General features: G+C 35.6%; 1 protein-coding gene and 3 long non-coding RNA genes across 8 annotated transcripts in view; 1 reads left to right on the top strand and 3 right to left on the bottom strand.

The window, feature by feature from the left end:
- LOC109102738 (voltage-dependent L-type calcium channel subunit beta-3-like) overlaps positions 1-14,345 on the bottom strand; it is a 31,360-nt gene extending 17,015 nt beyond the window's left edge. For 3 of the 4 annotated variants that reach the window (XM_042718430.1, XM_042718431.1, XM_042718433.1), the window contains exon 1: positions 14,218-14,345. In XM_042718430.1, the coding sequence (XP_042574364.1) occupies positions 14,218-14,265 (48 nt within the window). In that variant the 5' untranslated portion in view covers positions 14,266-14,345. Of the gene's footprint in view, positions 1-792; positions 1,225-14,217 lie in introns of those variants that run through there. The other variant, XM_042718434.1, reaches the window with a different exon arrangement.
- LOC109106985 lies at positions 7,745-14,356 on the top strand. The gene is made up of 3 exons (XR_002020664.2): positions 7,745-7,972; positions 8,091-8,145; positions 14,222-14,356. It is a non-coding gene; the product is annotated as an uncharacterized LOC109106985 (long non-coding RNA).
- Positions 8,965-11,093, bottom strand: LOC122136208. Its single transcript, XR_006154021.1, has 3 exons — positions 11,051-11,093; positions 9,977-10,095; positions 8,965-9,045 (listed from the first exon to the last, which is right to left on the bottom strand). It is a non-coding gene; the product is annotated as an uncharacterized LOC122136208 (long non-coding RNA).
- Positions 11,101-13,050, bottom strand: LOC122136209. 2 transcript variants are annotated; one of them, XR_006154022.1, is made up of 3 exons: positions 12,939-13,050; positions 12,047-12,125; positions 11,101-11,155 (listed from the first exon to the last, which is right to left on the bottom strand). It is a non-coding gene; the product is annotated as an uncharacterized LOC122136209 (long non-coding RNA). The 2 variants fall into 2 exon arrangements; XR_006154023.1 differs by having other exon boundaries at positions 12,047-12,142; positions 12,939-13,016.
- Positions 14,357-15,729: the final 1,373 nt, after the last annotated feature.

The following is a 15,729-nucleotide window of genomic DNA, read 5'->3' as shown; positions in this document are numbered from 1 at the left end:
ATACACTTAATTTAACACAAACTTTGAAAATGCCAACTACGGTAGGAAAAAGAAACTTGATTTAAAATGAACTCTGAAAATGTCAATTGGGGTATGAAAAATAAACTCTGAAAACAATTATTTTTATTTTATACAATTTGAATTTTAAAATGTTATTTAAAGATGTTTAGAAATATCTAAACATCTTTAGATATTTCTACTGGAAACCATGGCAAAAATAAATAAATAAATAAATAAATAAATAAATAATACATATAAATAAATAAAAAATAAATACATAATAAATAAATAAAAAATAAATAAATAAATAAATAAATAAATAAATAAATAATAAGACTAGTTTAATGCCCCTTTGACAGGTCTGAATTTTTCAAGGGGACTTTCCCAAAAAATATAAACTACAAAAGAAGAAAAAAAAAAAAACACACCTCTTCTATATTTAGAGATCATTTGAGAAACAGCTGAGTTTTGTAATCCTGACAATTGGAAAAGGATTATACTCATAACACTGCTCAGCACAATTCCATCACTTTCAGCATCACAATGATTGTGCAACCTGTCACATGGAGGTTACACTTCAGGACAATTTTACTTTAGACATAGAAAACATCCAGCATAGGCAGAGCACTCTTTACCTCAGTACTGGTGCACACATAGCGCATTGTCTATGGTACATAAAAGCAATGATGCATAGCAGCTCAAGCTAACATGGATTACAGCTGAAAGCAACAGATGGCACTCTCCTTCATCACTCCCTCACAAACACAAACACACTAACACAAGATGTTTTACCTTTTTCTTGGGTGGCATGCCCACTTGCTCGCTTTTCTTTTAGTTTCTCCACGATTAACAGCTTAAGTAGTGGTCAATTTTATGCTCTCACAGCCGAGATTGACCAGCGACTGAGAAATATCCATGTACTATCCCCTTTAATCTGTTCTGTCCCAGGACAGCCAGCCAACTTTGTCAGATGAGCCCTAAGCAGGTTTTACGGCATGTTTTGCGCGTGGTGAAAATCATAAAGTCGTGAGCCTCGGGTTTCTCTGATGGTTATCGCAAACAGTGAGGACCGAAAGTCTCTCCATGAGTGGATGCACAAGCAGTGATCTTGCTGTGAGTGGAGTTTGCCACACTACTCCTCCACCCTCCCCCGCTCTGAAGGGCTTTATTCCACAGCGTGGCATCTGTTGCTCCAAGCATGAGCTGCAAACCTGTGCGATTGGAAAAACTGCTATTCAGTACCTGGTATATATTAGGACATCTCATAGATATAATATTTTTATATGAAGATAATAAAGATGTTTGCCAATCCCTAATTGTAACTTTACAACTACACTTAAACCTCACAGGCCAATCAGTAGATTTAAAATGAATCATGAGTTGAGGTTTATGAGCCCTGGGGAGTGGGGACTGCTTGAAATGTCCTCTCAAGTTGGTTTCCATCATGTTTTACTATATTAGTGATGACATTTTCAAAAACTAATTAACTGTTTTACATCTCAGAAAAACACACTATGCTGGCATTCCTGATTGAACCACAAATCGGTTGAGTAAATGATTCAATGACTCAAATACAAAATAGCATACTAGAATATTACTCTTATTATTTATGACATATAACACAGAAATAGTAAGTAAGATATTCCTACTCCTAAATGAATCGGTTGATTAAATGAGTCAACGACTCACTCATTTGACAGTCACTTGTCGCCACCTACTGGCAAAATGACTGCAGAAATGGCCCATTGCTCTGGACTGTTACATCAGCACTCTCAGAACGCCACTCAACCAATGAGATTTGACCAGAACTAACTGTTTAGAACAAAATGTTCTTAAAATCAGACATTTTCAGATCAGATCAGACAGCATAGGCTCAATAACATGCAAATTATTAACACAACAAAACATGACAGAAAATTGGACATTTTAAATGCATAAACAACAGCAGGAGTATGATTCACCAGCCTCACACATGGAGCAAACACTGGGCCAAATATTCTATTAGCATTAGCTATATTACAAAGTGAAAGGTGAGTCTGCACCAAAATACTGTAGTTTGATTGGACACACAGGTTTTGATATCAACAACACAAGATATAGGAAGTGTTTTCTTCTCCGTTATAAAAAGTATTATTTAAAAATATAAAAAGTAAGTCTATTTGTTTTGTTGTCCTAACTACCGCACAGTTATTTAGTTAGGTGCCGTTTATTAGGCATTTAGCAATGTTTTTCCCTGTTAACCACAACAGGGAAATATATATATTGTATATATATATATTGTTGATATATACAGTCAACTATAATTACTAACTATTGTAACCCACTAAAGACCACTTCATATTTCTAGATGACCTATATATGCCACTTATCAGATAACAGAGTATTAAAGGTGTACACCTGAGAGTAAGTGATTGTGATCCTATGAATGTGTGTGTGAGAGAGAGAGAGATAGAGGGGGAGAGAGATTTATGTTTTATATGTAGATTTGCTTTAAAAATTACAGAAGACTAAATGAAAACTCTAGACAGTAAAATCCTGTATCTATCTATCTATCTATCTATCTATCTATGCAACGGTTGGGTGACAGACTATGGGGACAACAGATTATGTAATGTTTGCTTTGAATTTCAGTGCACTTTTATATTATATATTTTGAGCTCAGAATACTTATATTGTGCGCACTTGTTTTCAAGTAAACTATGTATTGACCTTACTACATGAAACATGGCAGGACATTGTAGAATGAATTTGCAACATAGAAAATTTTAATTTGATTTGCAAAATTGCAATAGTTTATTTGCATGATTTTTTTTCACAAGCCCTTTTTATACATACAATATAAGGCCTTGTAATTGTATACTTCACACTATTCCTTAGCCAGTGTGTAATAATTCTTAATTCAATCTCTTATTTCAGCATGTGACAGATGCTGTAAAGTTGTCAAATGCAGAAAGAATGGGAATGCACTAACACAGACCTTGCAGGAAAAGTGAGAAAGTAGAAACATAAATATAAGACACTAAACACTGTGCCTTCAGTTATTGTTCTTTTGGCATAGACAATATCTTTGGATCATTCTTAATAGTTTTGGATACTATCTTTAATTATTATTATATGTATGTGTATATATATATATATATATATATATATATATATATATATATATATATATATATATATATATATATATATATATATATATATATATATATATATATATATATATATATATATATATATATATATATATATATTTTTTTTTTTTTTTTTTTGTCTTCTGTTTAGGTGCCGTCTGTCAAAAGAATTGTCTTTTGATTACAATATAATAACCCATAAATAATGCTGTCCATCAAAAGAATTGTCTTTAGATTATAATTTGGTTAAAACTAAATAAGTAAATCATATTTATTTTATTATTATTTATTTAATAAAATATTTTTTTATTATTCCTTTTATTTATTTCGACTTTCAAAGAATTACATTTTCATGGACTAATAAAAGTGACAAAAATCCCAATTACGTAATTTTCTGAGTAGCCAAGAGTATAAACAATATATCTTTTTTAAAAATATATTTCTCACTTTTAAATGTCATCAACCCACACGCACACACAAGCAGTCATAATCATTCTGTGACTACACAGATGCACTTACTAAATTACTAGGTGACAAATCTTAGCTTGAGACTCTTTACGTCAGTCGCACTAACGGAATAGGATTTCTGTGGAGCATCCGTTGACCATAAAAATGTCTGCTATATTGTCCTAGTATAGATTACATTACCCTATATGGCTAATGCATGCCAAATTAGGACATAGTTCGTCGCCTGTTTATAAAATTGTAATATTATATAAATATATTACATTACATAAATATTACACACAAACATATTCATGCTCATAAGAATGCACATGTACTAATATGCATGTGAATGCACATGCAGTTGGATTATGCTTCTCTCTCTCTCTCTCTCTCTCTCTCTCTCTCACACACACACACACACACACACACACACATACACACACACACACACACACAGTGAATCTATAAGCTTCTTACAGAGGGGTGTGTGCAGTGTAAAGCCACGCTCAGTAATACACTGCTCAAAAGGGCACAACGATGTAGACACACACTGCTGGAGTTCCGGCCTCAGCACCTCTCTTCTCTGGACCATTCAACCAAACACACACACACACACATCCAGCTGGAAGACAAACATCTGTCTGACCTTACAATCACACCAGAAATGATCAGCCTTTCAGTGGGAGACCGCAAATTTAAACTCCACTGCTCCTTAGTTCTTAAAGTGACAGTTCATACAAAAAAATAAAAAATATTTTAAAATAAAAATTCCAATGTCATAATTTATTCACCCTCATGTCACAACCTGTCTGATAATCTCTTCTGTCTTAAAAAAAAATCAGTGGGGTACAAAACGGAAATAAAATATCTTCTTTTGTGTTCCATAGAAGAAAGTACAGGTAAGTCCCATAGGACTGGGAAATCATATGAACTTTCTGGGGTATTCTTTTTATATACCTAAAATGTTGTATATTTGATTGTCTGCTTACAATACTCCAGAAGAGCTTAATTTGTGTTTCTGTGAGGGTTTATTTTTTTCTCAGTAATCCTTGTTCTTAACAGCATTCAGGTCACTCATTATGCCTGTTTGAAATGCGCCCTGGAATGAAAGAATCTTTCCCTTCACATCTGTTTGAATATGGCATTATAAATCAAAGTTGTAAAGTCTTCAGGGAGTATGGAGCAATTTTTAGTCTAGCTGAGCTGCGTTTTGTGCTGTTTCAAACCTCAAACCACTTTCGCAAGACCACTGTGCTAATAATGTCAAGCTAAATTATATCACGCATAACGACTAATGTTGTAGCATACTTTATTCTTCCATCTTTATATGCAAATGATGACCTTTTTTAAACAAGTCATGTCATTCCAATCACAATTTGGCCCGCACAAACTACAGCTGTCAGTAGAGAGCTTTGTGCAACCTAAAGTTGATCTAAAGCCAAATTTCCCAATGAAATTCATGTGCTTTGAATGACAATTTAGTTAGACACATACATGCAATGTACCTCAGGGTTTACAGTTTTAGTTTCAGACAGTACTCACCCAAGACACGTTTTTATTCTTAAGAGTTCTGGGCATTTCTGCAAAGAGGACAAGGAGAATCGGCGACTGATGCCCTCGGATTCCAAGTTCACCTCTGAGATCTGTGGCTCATTAGCGCTGATGTCTGGTCCCACTGAAGTTAGGCTTTGAGATGATACACAGTGGCCATCAGCCACCACCTACATGATGTGTACAGCAATTGGCTTGACCAGGGCATGACGAAAAACACAAAGTTTGGTCTTCTTGTCTCTATCATTTTCTTTCTCCTCAGCCCCTCTGACTGGCAATGCATTAAAATACTGCATGAATATGCAACGTAACATCTGGATGATGCTCCGCCCCATAATGCTGGAGGCAGGAACTCAAGAGCGGCCAATCCTGCCCACCCAACAGCTGGGAGAGGAGATTTAAAATGGTAGAAAGAATAAGGTGGAGCACAGGGCATGTCCTGCCCAGTGTTGTCAGACAGATTGTATGTCTCTCTAAAACACGATGAGCAATGCTCATAATCCTCCAGCACTGTTCAAACACTCTCTGTCCTGCCTCTGGAATAATTCAAAGCACTGTATACTGCAAAAGAGCATGCTTCATAACCATCATCTTACACTAACCTTCTCAACTAGAGTTAGGGTAGCGCCATATTTAATTTTTTGACAAAGAGGTCCCCTGAATTCCATGTCTAGAAAGGGGGGCCCTCAAGTCATGAATTTGCTTATAGGGCCCCAAAATGGGTCCCCGGGTAAATATTTGTATTTCCCTCACATACTTGTTTTCATTAAGGTCTAGACTGTATACAAAAAGTTTGGTAGTAACCACAAAAGAAACAGATCTGAACCATAAGTGTACAAAATATTAGTTATAGGCTACTCACTACAAGCTTTCCCGTTAAAAAATGAGAAATGCAGGGCAATTGAATGGCGTAAACCCACATTTTATAGAGAGAAGTGTTTTCAAAAGATTCTTAAAACTTATTTACATTTGAGTGCCATGTTTTTAGAACACTGTGTCATGTGCGAGACATTCGTCTGCCCACCCACTACCACAAAAGATCATTTTGCAAATCAATCAATCAATCAATCAATCAATCAATCAATCAATCAATCAATCAATCGATCAATCAATAGATCAATCACATAAGGAAGCTTACTCTACAGCATCGCCAGTGTTCAAATCAAATCAACACCCCTGCTGAAACTTAAAACTTTTGTGCCTGCATTAAAAGGATAATTCACCAAAAAATAAAAATTCTGTCATCATTATAGTCACCCTCAAGTTGTTCCAAACCGGTATGAATTTCTTTCTTCTGCTGAACACATGAAAGTCAATAAGGGCCAGCAATTGTTTGGTTATTCACATTCTTCAAAATAATTTTATATGATACAGCTTTCAGTTTTGGGTGAACTATCCCTTTAAATCCCTTTATTTGGCATTCATGTAACACATGATTCCTCACATAAAACAATAAAATGTTCCTTGCTCCAAAGGGTTATGAAATACATGGGCCTGTTGCAAAGGTGTGATGTGTGCACATAAATCAAGTGAGGAAATGTGAGGAAAGCTCACTTATCAAACAAAATAGAATGGGTATACTCAACCTTTTCATTTATATAATGTGGTGTATTTGAACGCCAAAAATTGGCATTAACAGAGTCATGTCCTTCATCTGCTGCCATACCGTGTCTCCAGTATCCTGGCAGCATCATGACAGAGAGGGGTGATCTGCCATTAACCACTGCCAATAGTCAGACAAACAGGTAATATAATTCAAGTTCACTCAAGTTCAATATCTGCCAAAGAAAAACAAGACTTGAACATTGTATTGGAAGAACATTAAAGTCTATTCTGAACTAGGCCATGTTTCCAACCCTTCCTCTCATATTAAATCCTTAATACTTCATCTTGTCAGGTTAAGCTACTATGTTATAGCATTTCCATTAAATGATTTCTTCATGAAATGATTACTGATCAAGTCAGTTTTTTCTTACAATATAATACTGATGTGAACCACATCTAAAAAACATCTAAAAGCAAACAAATGTACAACTTACTAGGTATAACCTTTGATCAAGTGGTAAAATTTGTCTGCAAGAAATGTCATGTAAGCCCTGTATGAAATCTAAATTGTGTCTCTTACACAAATACTCCAGTATAATCCATGTTAGGGGATTAGATACACAACAGAAACCAAGAACACATGGCAGGGAATTGGAACAGGCAGCACCCAAGTGCACTTCAGAGGCTTAACATGAAAGTTCAATCCAGCCAACAGATCAACATCACACAAAACTCCCACACTGCCCTGCTCTATACTGCAGACAAAAATTGATTTTGGGGTTTGCTGGAAAAAAGCAGCTCACATAATCCTTTTTGTCTTGTTTTCTAATAAAAATATAAAAACATTCTTTAAGTAAACATAAAATCACATTTGCAGTTTGTTTGCAATAGCTACGTGACGTCAGCACAGAGAAAGTCGCTTCAGAAGAGATTTGCTCTGCAAAGAGAAAGACCAAATACATTTAGATTAAAAACTGCAAAGACATTTTTTTTTCATAACGTGAATCGAAGGTCTTTCACAATAAATATGGAAATTCCTATTAACAACGTAGAGTTTATTTTAACTTCATGTTCACTCCACAAGAAGGTATTTGAGAAATCAATGTGATTTCATTGAAAACCAATGTTTTCTTAGTATCTTACTGCTGAAATATCTCTCAATTAGCCTAGAAGTCGCGCGATGCAGCTAGCACTAGTTTGACTACATTGATCGTCTTGACTCCTGACTGTAACGTTACTGAAAATACCAACAGCACATTTCTGAGGATTTGGAAACATCTGACGCAGCGGTTACAGTAAGAGATGGCGCTTTCATTTTTATGATTCCTTTCTTTGCACTTTGAGTTCTGCTGCCTGACACTGCATACGGTCTGAGGCACGATAAGCCTATTTACTACCTGTTTGCTTTGACAGCTTTGGAGCTTCTGTGTGACTGTTATCCCCTTCCGCCTGCTCTGGGGGGATTTAGGTAAGGCATGACACACAGTGACTCACGCGTCTCTCATTCTGTTCTTTACACACATTCTCATTCACTTTCTCTCCGTGCGGCAGCCCAGGTGGCAGTAAAAACGTGGCTTAAAATAGCAGCGAGTGTATTTTTAGACCTAACGTTACGTTTAAGTCGAGTTCCCGCTGAAACGTGCTTGTACGTCAAATCTTATGAATTATGACGTACTTTAAGAAATAATGTGGTGAATTCTAAAGATTTAAATGGTAACTTCCCTGCTGAAAAAAACAATAGAAACCATTACAGAAATTCTAATGGTTTCCATTACAAAACCATTACAAACCATCAGCAATTAACCATTAAAACCATTACCAAATGGTTTCCATTACGTAGTGTGTTTTGGGCATATTCCATTAGGATTTATTGGTTTGTATAGGTTTCCATTACAAATTTGTATTAGTCACGATTTGCATATAATGGTTTCCATCACAGTTTTGTAATGGTTCTGATGGTTCCATTACAAGTTTCTATTAGTTTTTATTTGCACATATTTAATGGTTTCCGTTGCAGCTTTGTATTGGTTCTGATTTAAATGTTTACCTGATAACTGGTAATTAGGCCATTGATTAATTAAATAATTTAAATTATTAATACAACTATACACAGGTTTTGTCAAGAATATAATTTTTATTTATTTAAACTACATACCAACCTTTCAATAGCAAACAGTTCAGGTTGTTTTGCAAAGAATTAAGAATATGCACCTAAAATCAAAATTATTCACAGAATACTCAACATAGCTGGAATTAACACAAAACCTTGACATTACATTTTTTTTTAAATTATTGTTATTCATTAATGCATTATAGAAATACAGGAACTATGAACTGCATTTGTGGCTTCATTGTAGCTGTCTTAGACCTGGCAAAAGAGAAGGAAAATTTGTTAGGACAATGTACCACTTAAACCACATTACCAGTATGTGAGATTATCCATACATATATTTATATGGCAATCTCAAAAAAGTTGCAAAAACTTAGTTGTTGACAAAACATCATCATGATTAAATTCGTCCAACACTTTGGGGCACTTTGAGCAGATTCAAATTCTTCTGACAGATATGAACTTTTTGTCCATTACACATTTTATGTTTATAAAATGCGTAATGGACACATTTTTTAAAGCAGATAATTTTTAATTTATCTTATGCGCTGCTTTAATAGATGCATATTGTCATTAATTATTGTCCGCTGTGTTGAATATCTCAATGGTTTAGGTGTAGTTCAGTGTTGTTTGTTGTTATGAGTGAGTGAATAAATGTGTCCCTGGAGCACAAAAGCAGTTTTAAGTCGCTGGGGTTTATTTTATAGCAATAGACAACAAAACATTGTATGGGACAAAATTATCGATTTTTTCATTCATGCCAAAAATCATTAGGATTTTAAGTAAAGATCATGTTCCATGAATATATTTTGTAAATTTCCTACCATAAATGTATCAAAACTTAATTTTTGATTAATAAAATGCTTTGCTTTGGACTTTAAATATTTTTCGCAATATTTAGATTTTTTTTGCACCCTCAGATTCCAGATTTTCAAATAGTTTTGTATCTCAGACAAATATTGTCCTCCTAACAAACCATACATCAATGGAAAATTAATTCTTAATATTATTGATATAAAAATCTAAATTTTTTTAAAAATTACCCATATAACTGGTTTTGTGGTCCAGGGTCACAAATAGTCTTGAATAATTACGTTGTCTACTTTTTATGGTACATAGTCTCTATTCACTTCAAATCATATAAGAGGTTGTAGTAATTACATTCGGATATGGATATGTAAATACTTACCACTGACAGTTTTATCTGGTTTATGTCACTGATCTTCTCAGCCAGGTAGTTCCGTACACTTAGGAGGCGCTTATTTCCTCTGAGGTGTGGCCTCTTTTCTTCAGCTTCTGAGACAGACACTTTCAAACACACACACACACACATAAACAAATTGAAATTCAAGAACTGATGGACTAATCTCAGACTTTAAATCTGACCACTCTCAAGTGGAAATTAAGTAGCATGTGTGACCTGTGCTGGCAAAATAAGTCACAATGAGCAAAAATTTGTTTTTTTTATTATTATTATTATTATTATTCATTAATAGTCCTTCAAAATGATGTATAATTTGTTGAAATCTGACAAAAAATTACTGAGCTACACCAGTTTGAAGTTGAAAGAGTTGGCAAAGTCAATTTTGAGAAAAATCAGGTTAAAGTTTTCTAAAGGTTCCAAAGCAAAATCACAGAGCAACATTGCATCTTTTCCTGCAGTTCTTTTCTTAATAATAATTCACTTTTATTTTACATCTGAACAAAAGCATTCAAGTAAAAAAAACAAATAATCCATTGTAAAATCCCTTTATTGTGTTCATTACAAATAAAGTAATTATTAAAACTATAAAAGCAGTTCAATAAACATCAGTGATTGACTGTCATTCTGTGTATGTTTATCAGGATATATATAATTGTGTATATATATCCTGATAAACATTTGAATGTCGGACTGAAATGAACGCTGTTTTGTTAGTTAATTGTTAGTATAAGTGTTAATTGTTAGTATAAGTGCAGCTAATAATAATAATAATAATAAAAAAATAATTAGCATGTTTTTGTGTTTTGCTTTGGTACTGAAATTGGTACCGAGTACAATGGATTTTCACTGGTACTGGTACCGAATACTGAAATTTTGGTACCGTGACAACACTAATAGTTGGTAAAACTGAAGACCTTGATTAATGTGTTCAGGTGCAATGCAGGTTGGAGCAAAACTCTGCATGTAAGTGGACCTTAAGAGACAATGAGAGATCTCCTGTAACAAATTCTGAACATGACACTTCAAAGAGGCAGGATGACTTCTAGATTAATGACTTACAACACTGGTGTCCAGTCCTGGGCTGGAGGACCAATGTTCTGAAGAGTTTTTTGGTGATCCTTGATCAGCTGCCCCGATCTGCTTAACTGGGGTTGGAGCTAAACTCTGACAAAAGAGAAGACAACCAATATTATGATTTTAAAAAGTTAAAAAAATTTGATTCAGAAATATGCACAACGTCTGAAAATGCACAGAGATGAGAATAAAGCTATGTGTTTAATAAGAACTTTCAACCCACTGAAAAATAAGAAGCAATATTACAGTAAGTCACAGATGCATTTTTATTTATTCTTATTAATATTGTTTAAATATGTTACAGTTACCTTGTGGTTTATCGATGAAATAGAAAAGATCTATCAGTGATGAATGGCATCATACATGAATCATATGTAATGATATTTAATAAGACGTCTAAGACTGTGTCTACACTGGACGGCACAACAAAATACAACAGAGCCTATTATAATCAGTAATGCTCTCTACACTGGATGTGGCACGGCGCAACACAACAAATCACAGACGGTAAACTGATGCCTCTTTCTATTTATGATGTACTGACAAAGTTCAAATGATTTTCAACAGTCACTTTGGTGTGTCCAGTGTAGACACGGTGTGAGAGTGTGTAGCTTGGAGTTAGAGAATGGGAATCTACTTCATTGTGCATTGCATTCTGGGTATACAATACAAATCACCAAAGGAAAAAATTACTATTTACATTAATATTTTTAAGAGCTTCTAGCACTTTATTAGAATGGACTAATATTTGAAGGATTATGTGACACTGGAGACTGGAGTAATGATGCTGAAAATTCAGCTTTGATCACTTTTTAAAACATACTGAAATAGAAAATAGTTATAAAATGGTAATTTCACAATATTACTATTTTACTGTATTTAAATCAAATAAATGCAGCAATGGTGAGCATAAAATATTTATTTTTACAAATCTGACCCTTACATTTTTGAATGGTAGTGTATGTTTGAGGAATTACTTACTTTTCATGGTTCATAATGTCTAAAAATGTTCTTCGACAGGAGATATGACTCTAGAGCACAGCCATCAGCATGGAAGAACCTAGGAACATAAGCATACTGTCACAGAGACAACAATATTTATTATACAATGCCAGGTTTATTATAAATAAACTATAGCAGAGGTGAAATGCAGAAAAGAAAAATAATAATTGACAGAATATATACAAAAAAAAAAGACTTAAACATTTTAGTTTTACTAATTTAGTAATGCTCCTACAGCGTGGACATCAAAATAACTAACAACCAAACAAACACACACACACACACACACACACATATATATATATATATATATGTGTGTGTGTGTGTGTGTGTGTGTGTGTGTGTGTGTGTCTGTGTTTTCATTATCTCCCTTAAGAAATTTTAAAATCAGGAACATCTCCTGTGTCATAGAGGTTTTTTTTTTTCTTTTCTGGCACTTCTGAAATAACAGAACAAGTGGTATTTATGTGTTTACTATGAAAGATCAATACCTGAAGGTTTCAGCCCATTGTAAGTGATGTAACGTTAACTGTACAGTGCATACTTTTAGGTTAAATTAATTAGCTTACTTCCATTCATCCGTTGAGATATATATATATATATATATAGAGAGAGAGAGAGAGAGAGAGAGAGAGAGAGCGCTCATCTTCACATAAGATGACATTAAAAGCCCAAACTTAATAAATAAGAGCTCAAGTCTATCGTTACCTCTTGTAGTTAGCTTTACAGTGGAGATGCTAACGGACTTTTTCTGACGACACTAAACAATTTCTATAAAGTAAATATTAAACGGAAGCGTATCATTTACATGAAATAAAGTGTCAGAAACACTTTAATGTACTATTTGTGTAATTATATAGACGAAACTTACCTAAAAAAACAATAGTGAAAACCACATTGAGAGTCAGCGTTCAGCTGCTTGACGGTTGGGCTGCCGCCTCGTTTCCATGGTGACGTCCTCCGCTCCAGTTCAGCGCGCGCGCCCATTACAGCACGTAGAAGTCACGGAGAATTTCACTGTTATTTCAACATTTATTTTGGCCTAAATTTGGACCAAATCAGATGGACCAAACAAAACCTAATATTAAACATAGATTTTGGGGCTATATTTGAACCAAATCAGACAGACAAAACAAAGACCATTGCTGAGTTTAGGGCAAAATTTGGACCAAATCCGACGAAACAAGCAAAGACCAACTTTCAAAGTCATTTTTTGATCTAAAAGAAGGCCATGACGGGCCGAGATTTAGCAAAAAAAAAAAACGATATCCGAATGACGTCTGGTGCTGGGTGGGTACCAGCAGAAGTATCCAAAGGTGTTCTATTGGTCCTTCCAATAGACAATACATGCCACAAATAAAAGAAAGCAAATTACAAATAGAGACCCATAGGGACCATTACAATGTCCATTTAAAACAACAGAATTCCCATTAGAACCATTAAAATCATTACAAATTCTATAATTGTTTCTATTGTTTGTGTGTTCATTAATTTTTTTTTTTTTTTCAGCAGTCTAGCCTACCCACTAAGACCATTACAGTTTTCCAAAGAAACCACTTAATTTATTGGAGTCATAATGGTTTCTACTGGTGTCCAGTAGATACCACCAGAAGTTTCCAAAGGTGTTCTGTTGGTCCTTAATGGTATCCAATAGACAATACATGCCACCAATAGAAGAAAGCAAATTACCAATAGAGACCAACAGAGACCATTACAGTGTCCATTAAAACCATTAGAATTCCCATTAGAACCATTAAAACCATTACAAATTCTGTAATGGTTTCTATTGTTTTTTTCAGCAGGGTTGTGGGATGTTTTCAGTTTTGACCGCATCACTAAATGCTACAGAGGGAACAGGTTGCCATTTTGAAATCATAAAAGTCCAGAATGCAAAAAAACAGTCTGGACAGTACTAATGACATACATTTTACGCCTGTTTTTAGTATTATGAAAGGTAACATACAAAAACACTCAAGGAAAACTTTAAGGAGGCTTGGAATGACAATACGTACAATTATTTCACACTTTCAAGTTCTACTTAAAGTGTATTTTATGACCCTTACTCAGAATTGTTTGTTTATATGTTTATATTTCTACCCAAGAGCATCCTGAAGATGGAAAATCACATTAAGCATTCTGCGGTTACTCACATAGGTGGACTGTTCTCTCCGCCAGTGTCCCAGACCACAGCAATACATCAAGAGAACATCCAGGGGGGTCGTGATGATGGTGCAGCCAAGAAGAGAGTCTAAATCACTCTTTCTGTGACACGCAGCCTCTGGATCCCTTTCCGTAAGGGACAGCCATCACATCAGTCTGATGACAGACACAGCAGCAGCAGCAGCAGCAGCAGCAGGAAAGTGTCTCTGTTCCACACAGCCTCCGGTCCAGCCCATTGGTTTACAGAGCGTATAAAAAGCGGACATTCCTCCACAAACGGTGAAGAATGCGATGCAGTCAGTCAAAGTGAGTGATTCACATCCTCCTGCTGTCCTCCTGATGCTCGAGACCAACAGGCTCACAGTCTGCTGGCTCCAGGTGTGTGTGCGATTTATTTGTTCGGCTCTTTCCTCGTTGAGTTCCTCTCCTTATTTATTTACGCCAGCCTGCGCCCTCCCCAGACAAACCCCTCACCCACCCCCCCACCCATCCCTCCCACCGCACCCCTTTTTTTCAAAGATAGACACAGGCTTGGGGTTTAAAATTGATACACGGTGTAAATGTCATTTTCCTGCCTGACTTTCTTTGCGTCAGCTTGGCCCCACCCACCCCGGCCAATCAGAATGCAGATGTGAGCCGCGTCTGGGTTGCCTTGTCTCCAGTCCACACAGGCAGAGGAGGCTGGAGTCCACCGTCTGCCATCTCTCCTCCCTGCTTTCTGCTGTTCTCTACCTCCACGACTCCTCCCTGCCTCCCTCCCGTGGATTCAGGCTCTTTGTGTCTCTTTTTCCCTCTATGCAGCCAGGGATGCTCCTGGTTACCTGCGTTTCCCCCTCGTGTCCTTTCTGTTGCTGTGGTTTGCCGTTTTCTCTCGCTCCCTGTTGCTACACTGCATGCTAGAGCACTTAATGCAGGAGAAACACGGGCTGAATTTAAATGCACTTCCTTCTTCCTCTCATGGAATCTCAGCCCCTTTTCTTTATCAGTCAGTCCACTCCTCTTCTTTATCTATATACTGTATCTGTCTGTCCTTGCTGTCTCCTCTTCCTCTGTTGTCCCCCGCTGAGGAGGTGAGCAAGAGCTCATGCAATTTCATTTACAGCATCTGTTCACATGCTGACTGTCAAGTTTAAACGGAACAAATTAAAATTAAGCTCTATTCTGAAATCTGTGGGAGGCTCACTAAGGCGAACAATTCAGTCACACTCAGATCTGTGTTTTTAACATCTCCTTTCGAGGGAATAAATCACACCTCATTGGTTAGATGAGAATAACGCTGAGCTGAGAAAATAGGCTTGAAATAAGCATTAGACAGAGAAAGAAAGCTATCATATTCAGAGGTTTCCCCTTGAATACTTGCACTTGGGATTTCAGAAAAAAATGTGATATATATAACACAACATCTTGGTCATGCACTTCAAATCAAGTACTACAAATCAAGTCAAAACCTGTTATTTGGTTGGCTGTTAGGTAAGCTTACCTAACAATATAGAGTAAAAAAA

This window comes from Cyprinus carpio, chromosome B2 (genome assembly GCF_018340385.1).
Source record: "Cyprinus carpio isolate SPL01 chromosome B2, ASM1834038v1, whole genome shotgun sequence".
Lineage (NCBI taxonomy): Eukaryota > Metazoa > Chordata > Actinopteri > Cypriniformes > Cyprinidae > Cyprinus > Cyprinus carpio.
The sequence above is the reverse complement of the archived record's forward strand: the minus strand, read 5'-3'. Positions and strand labels throughout refer to the sequence as shown.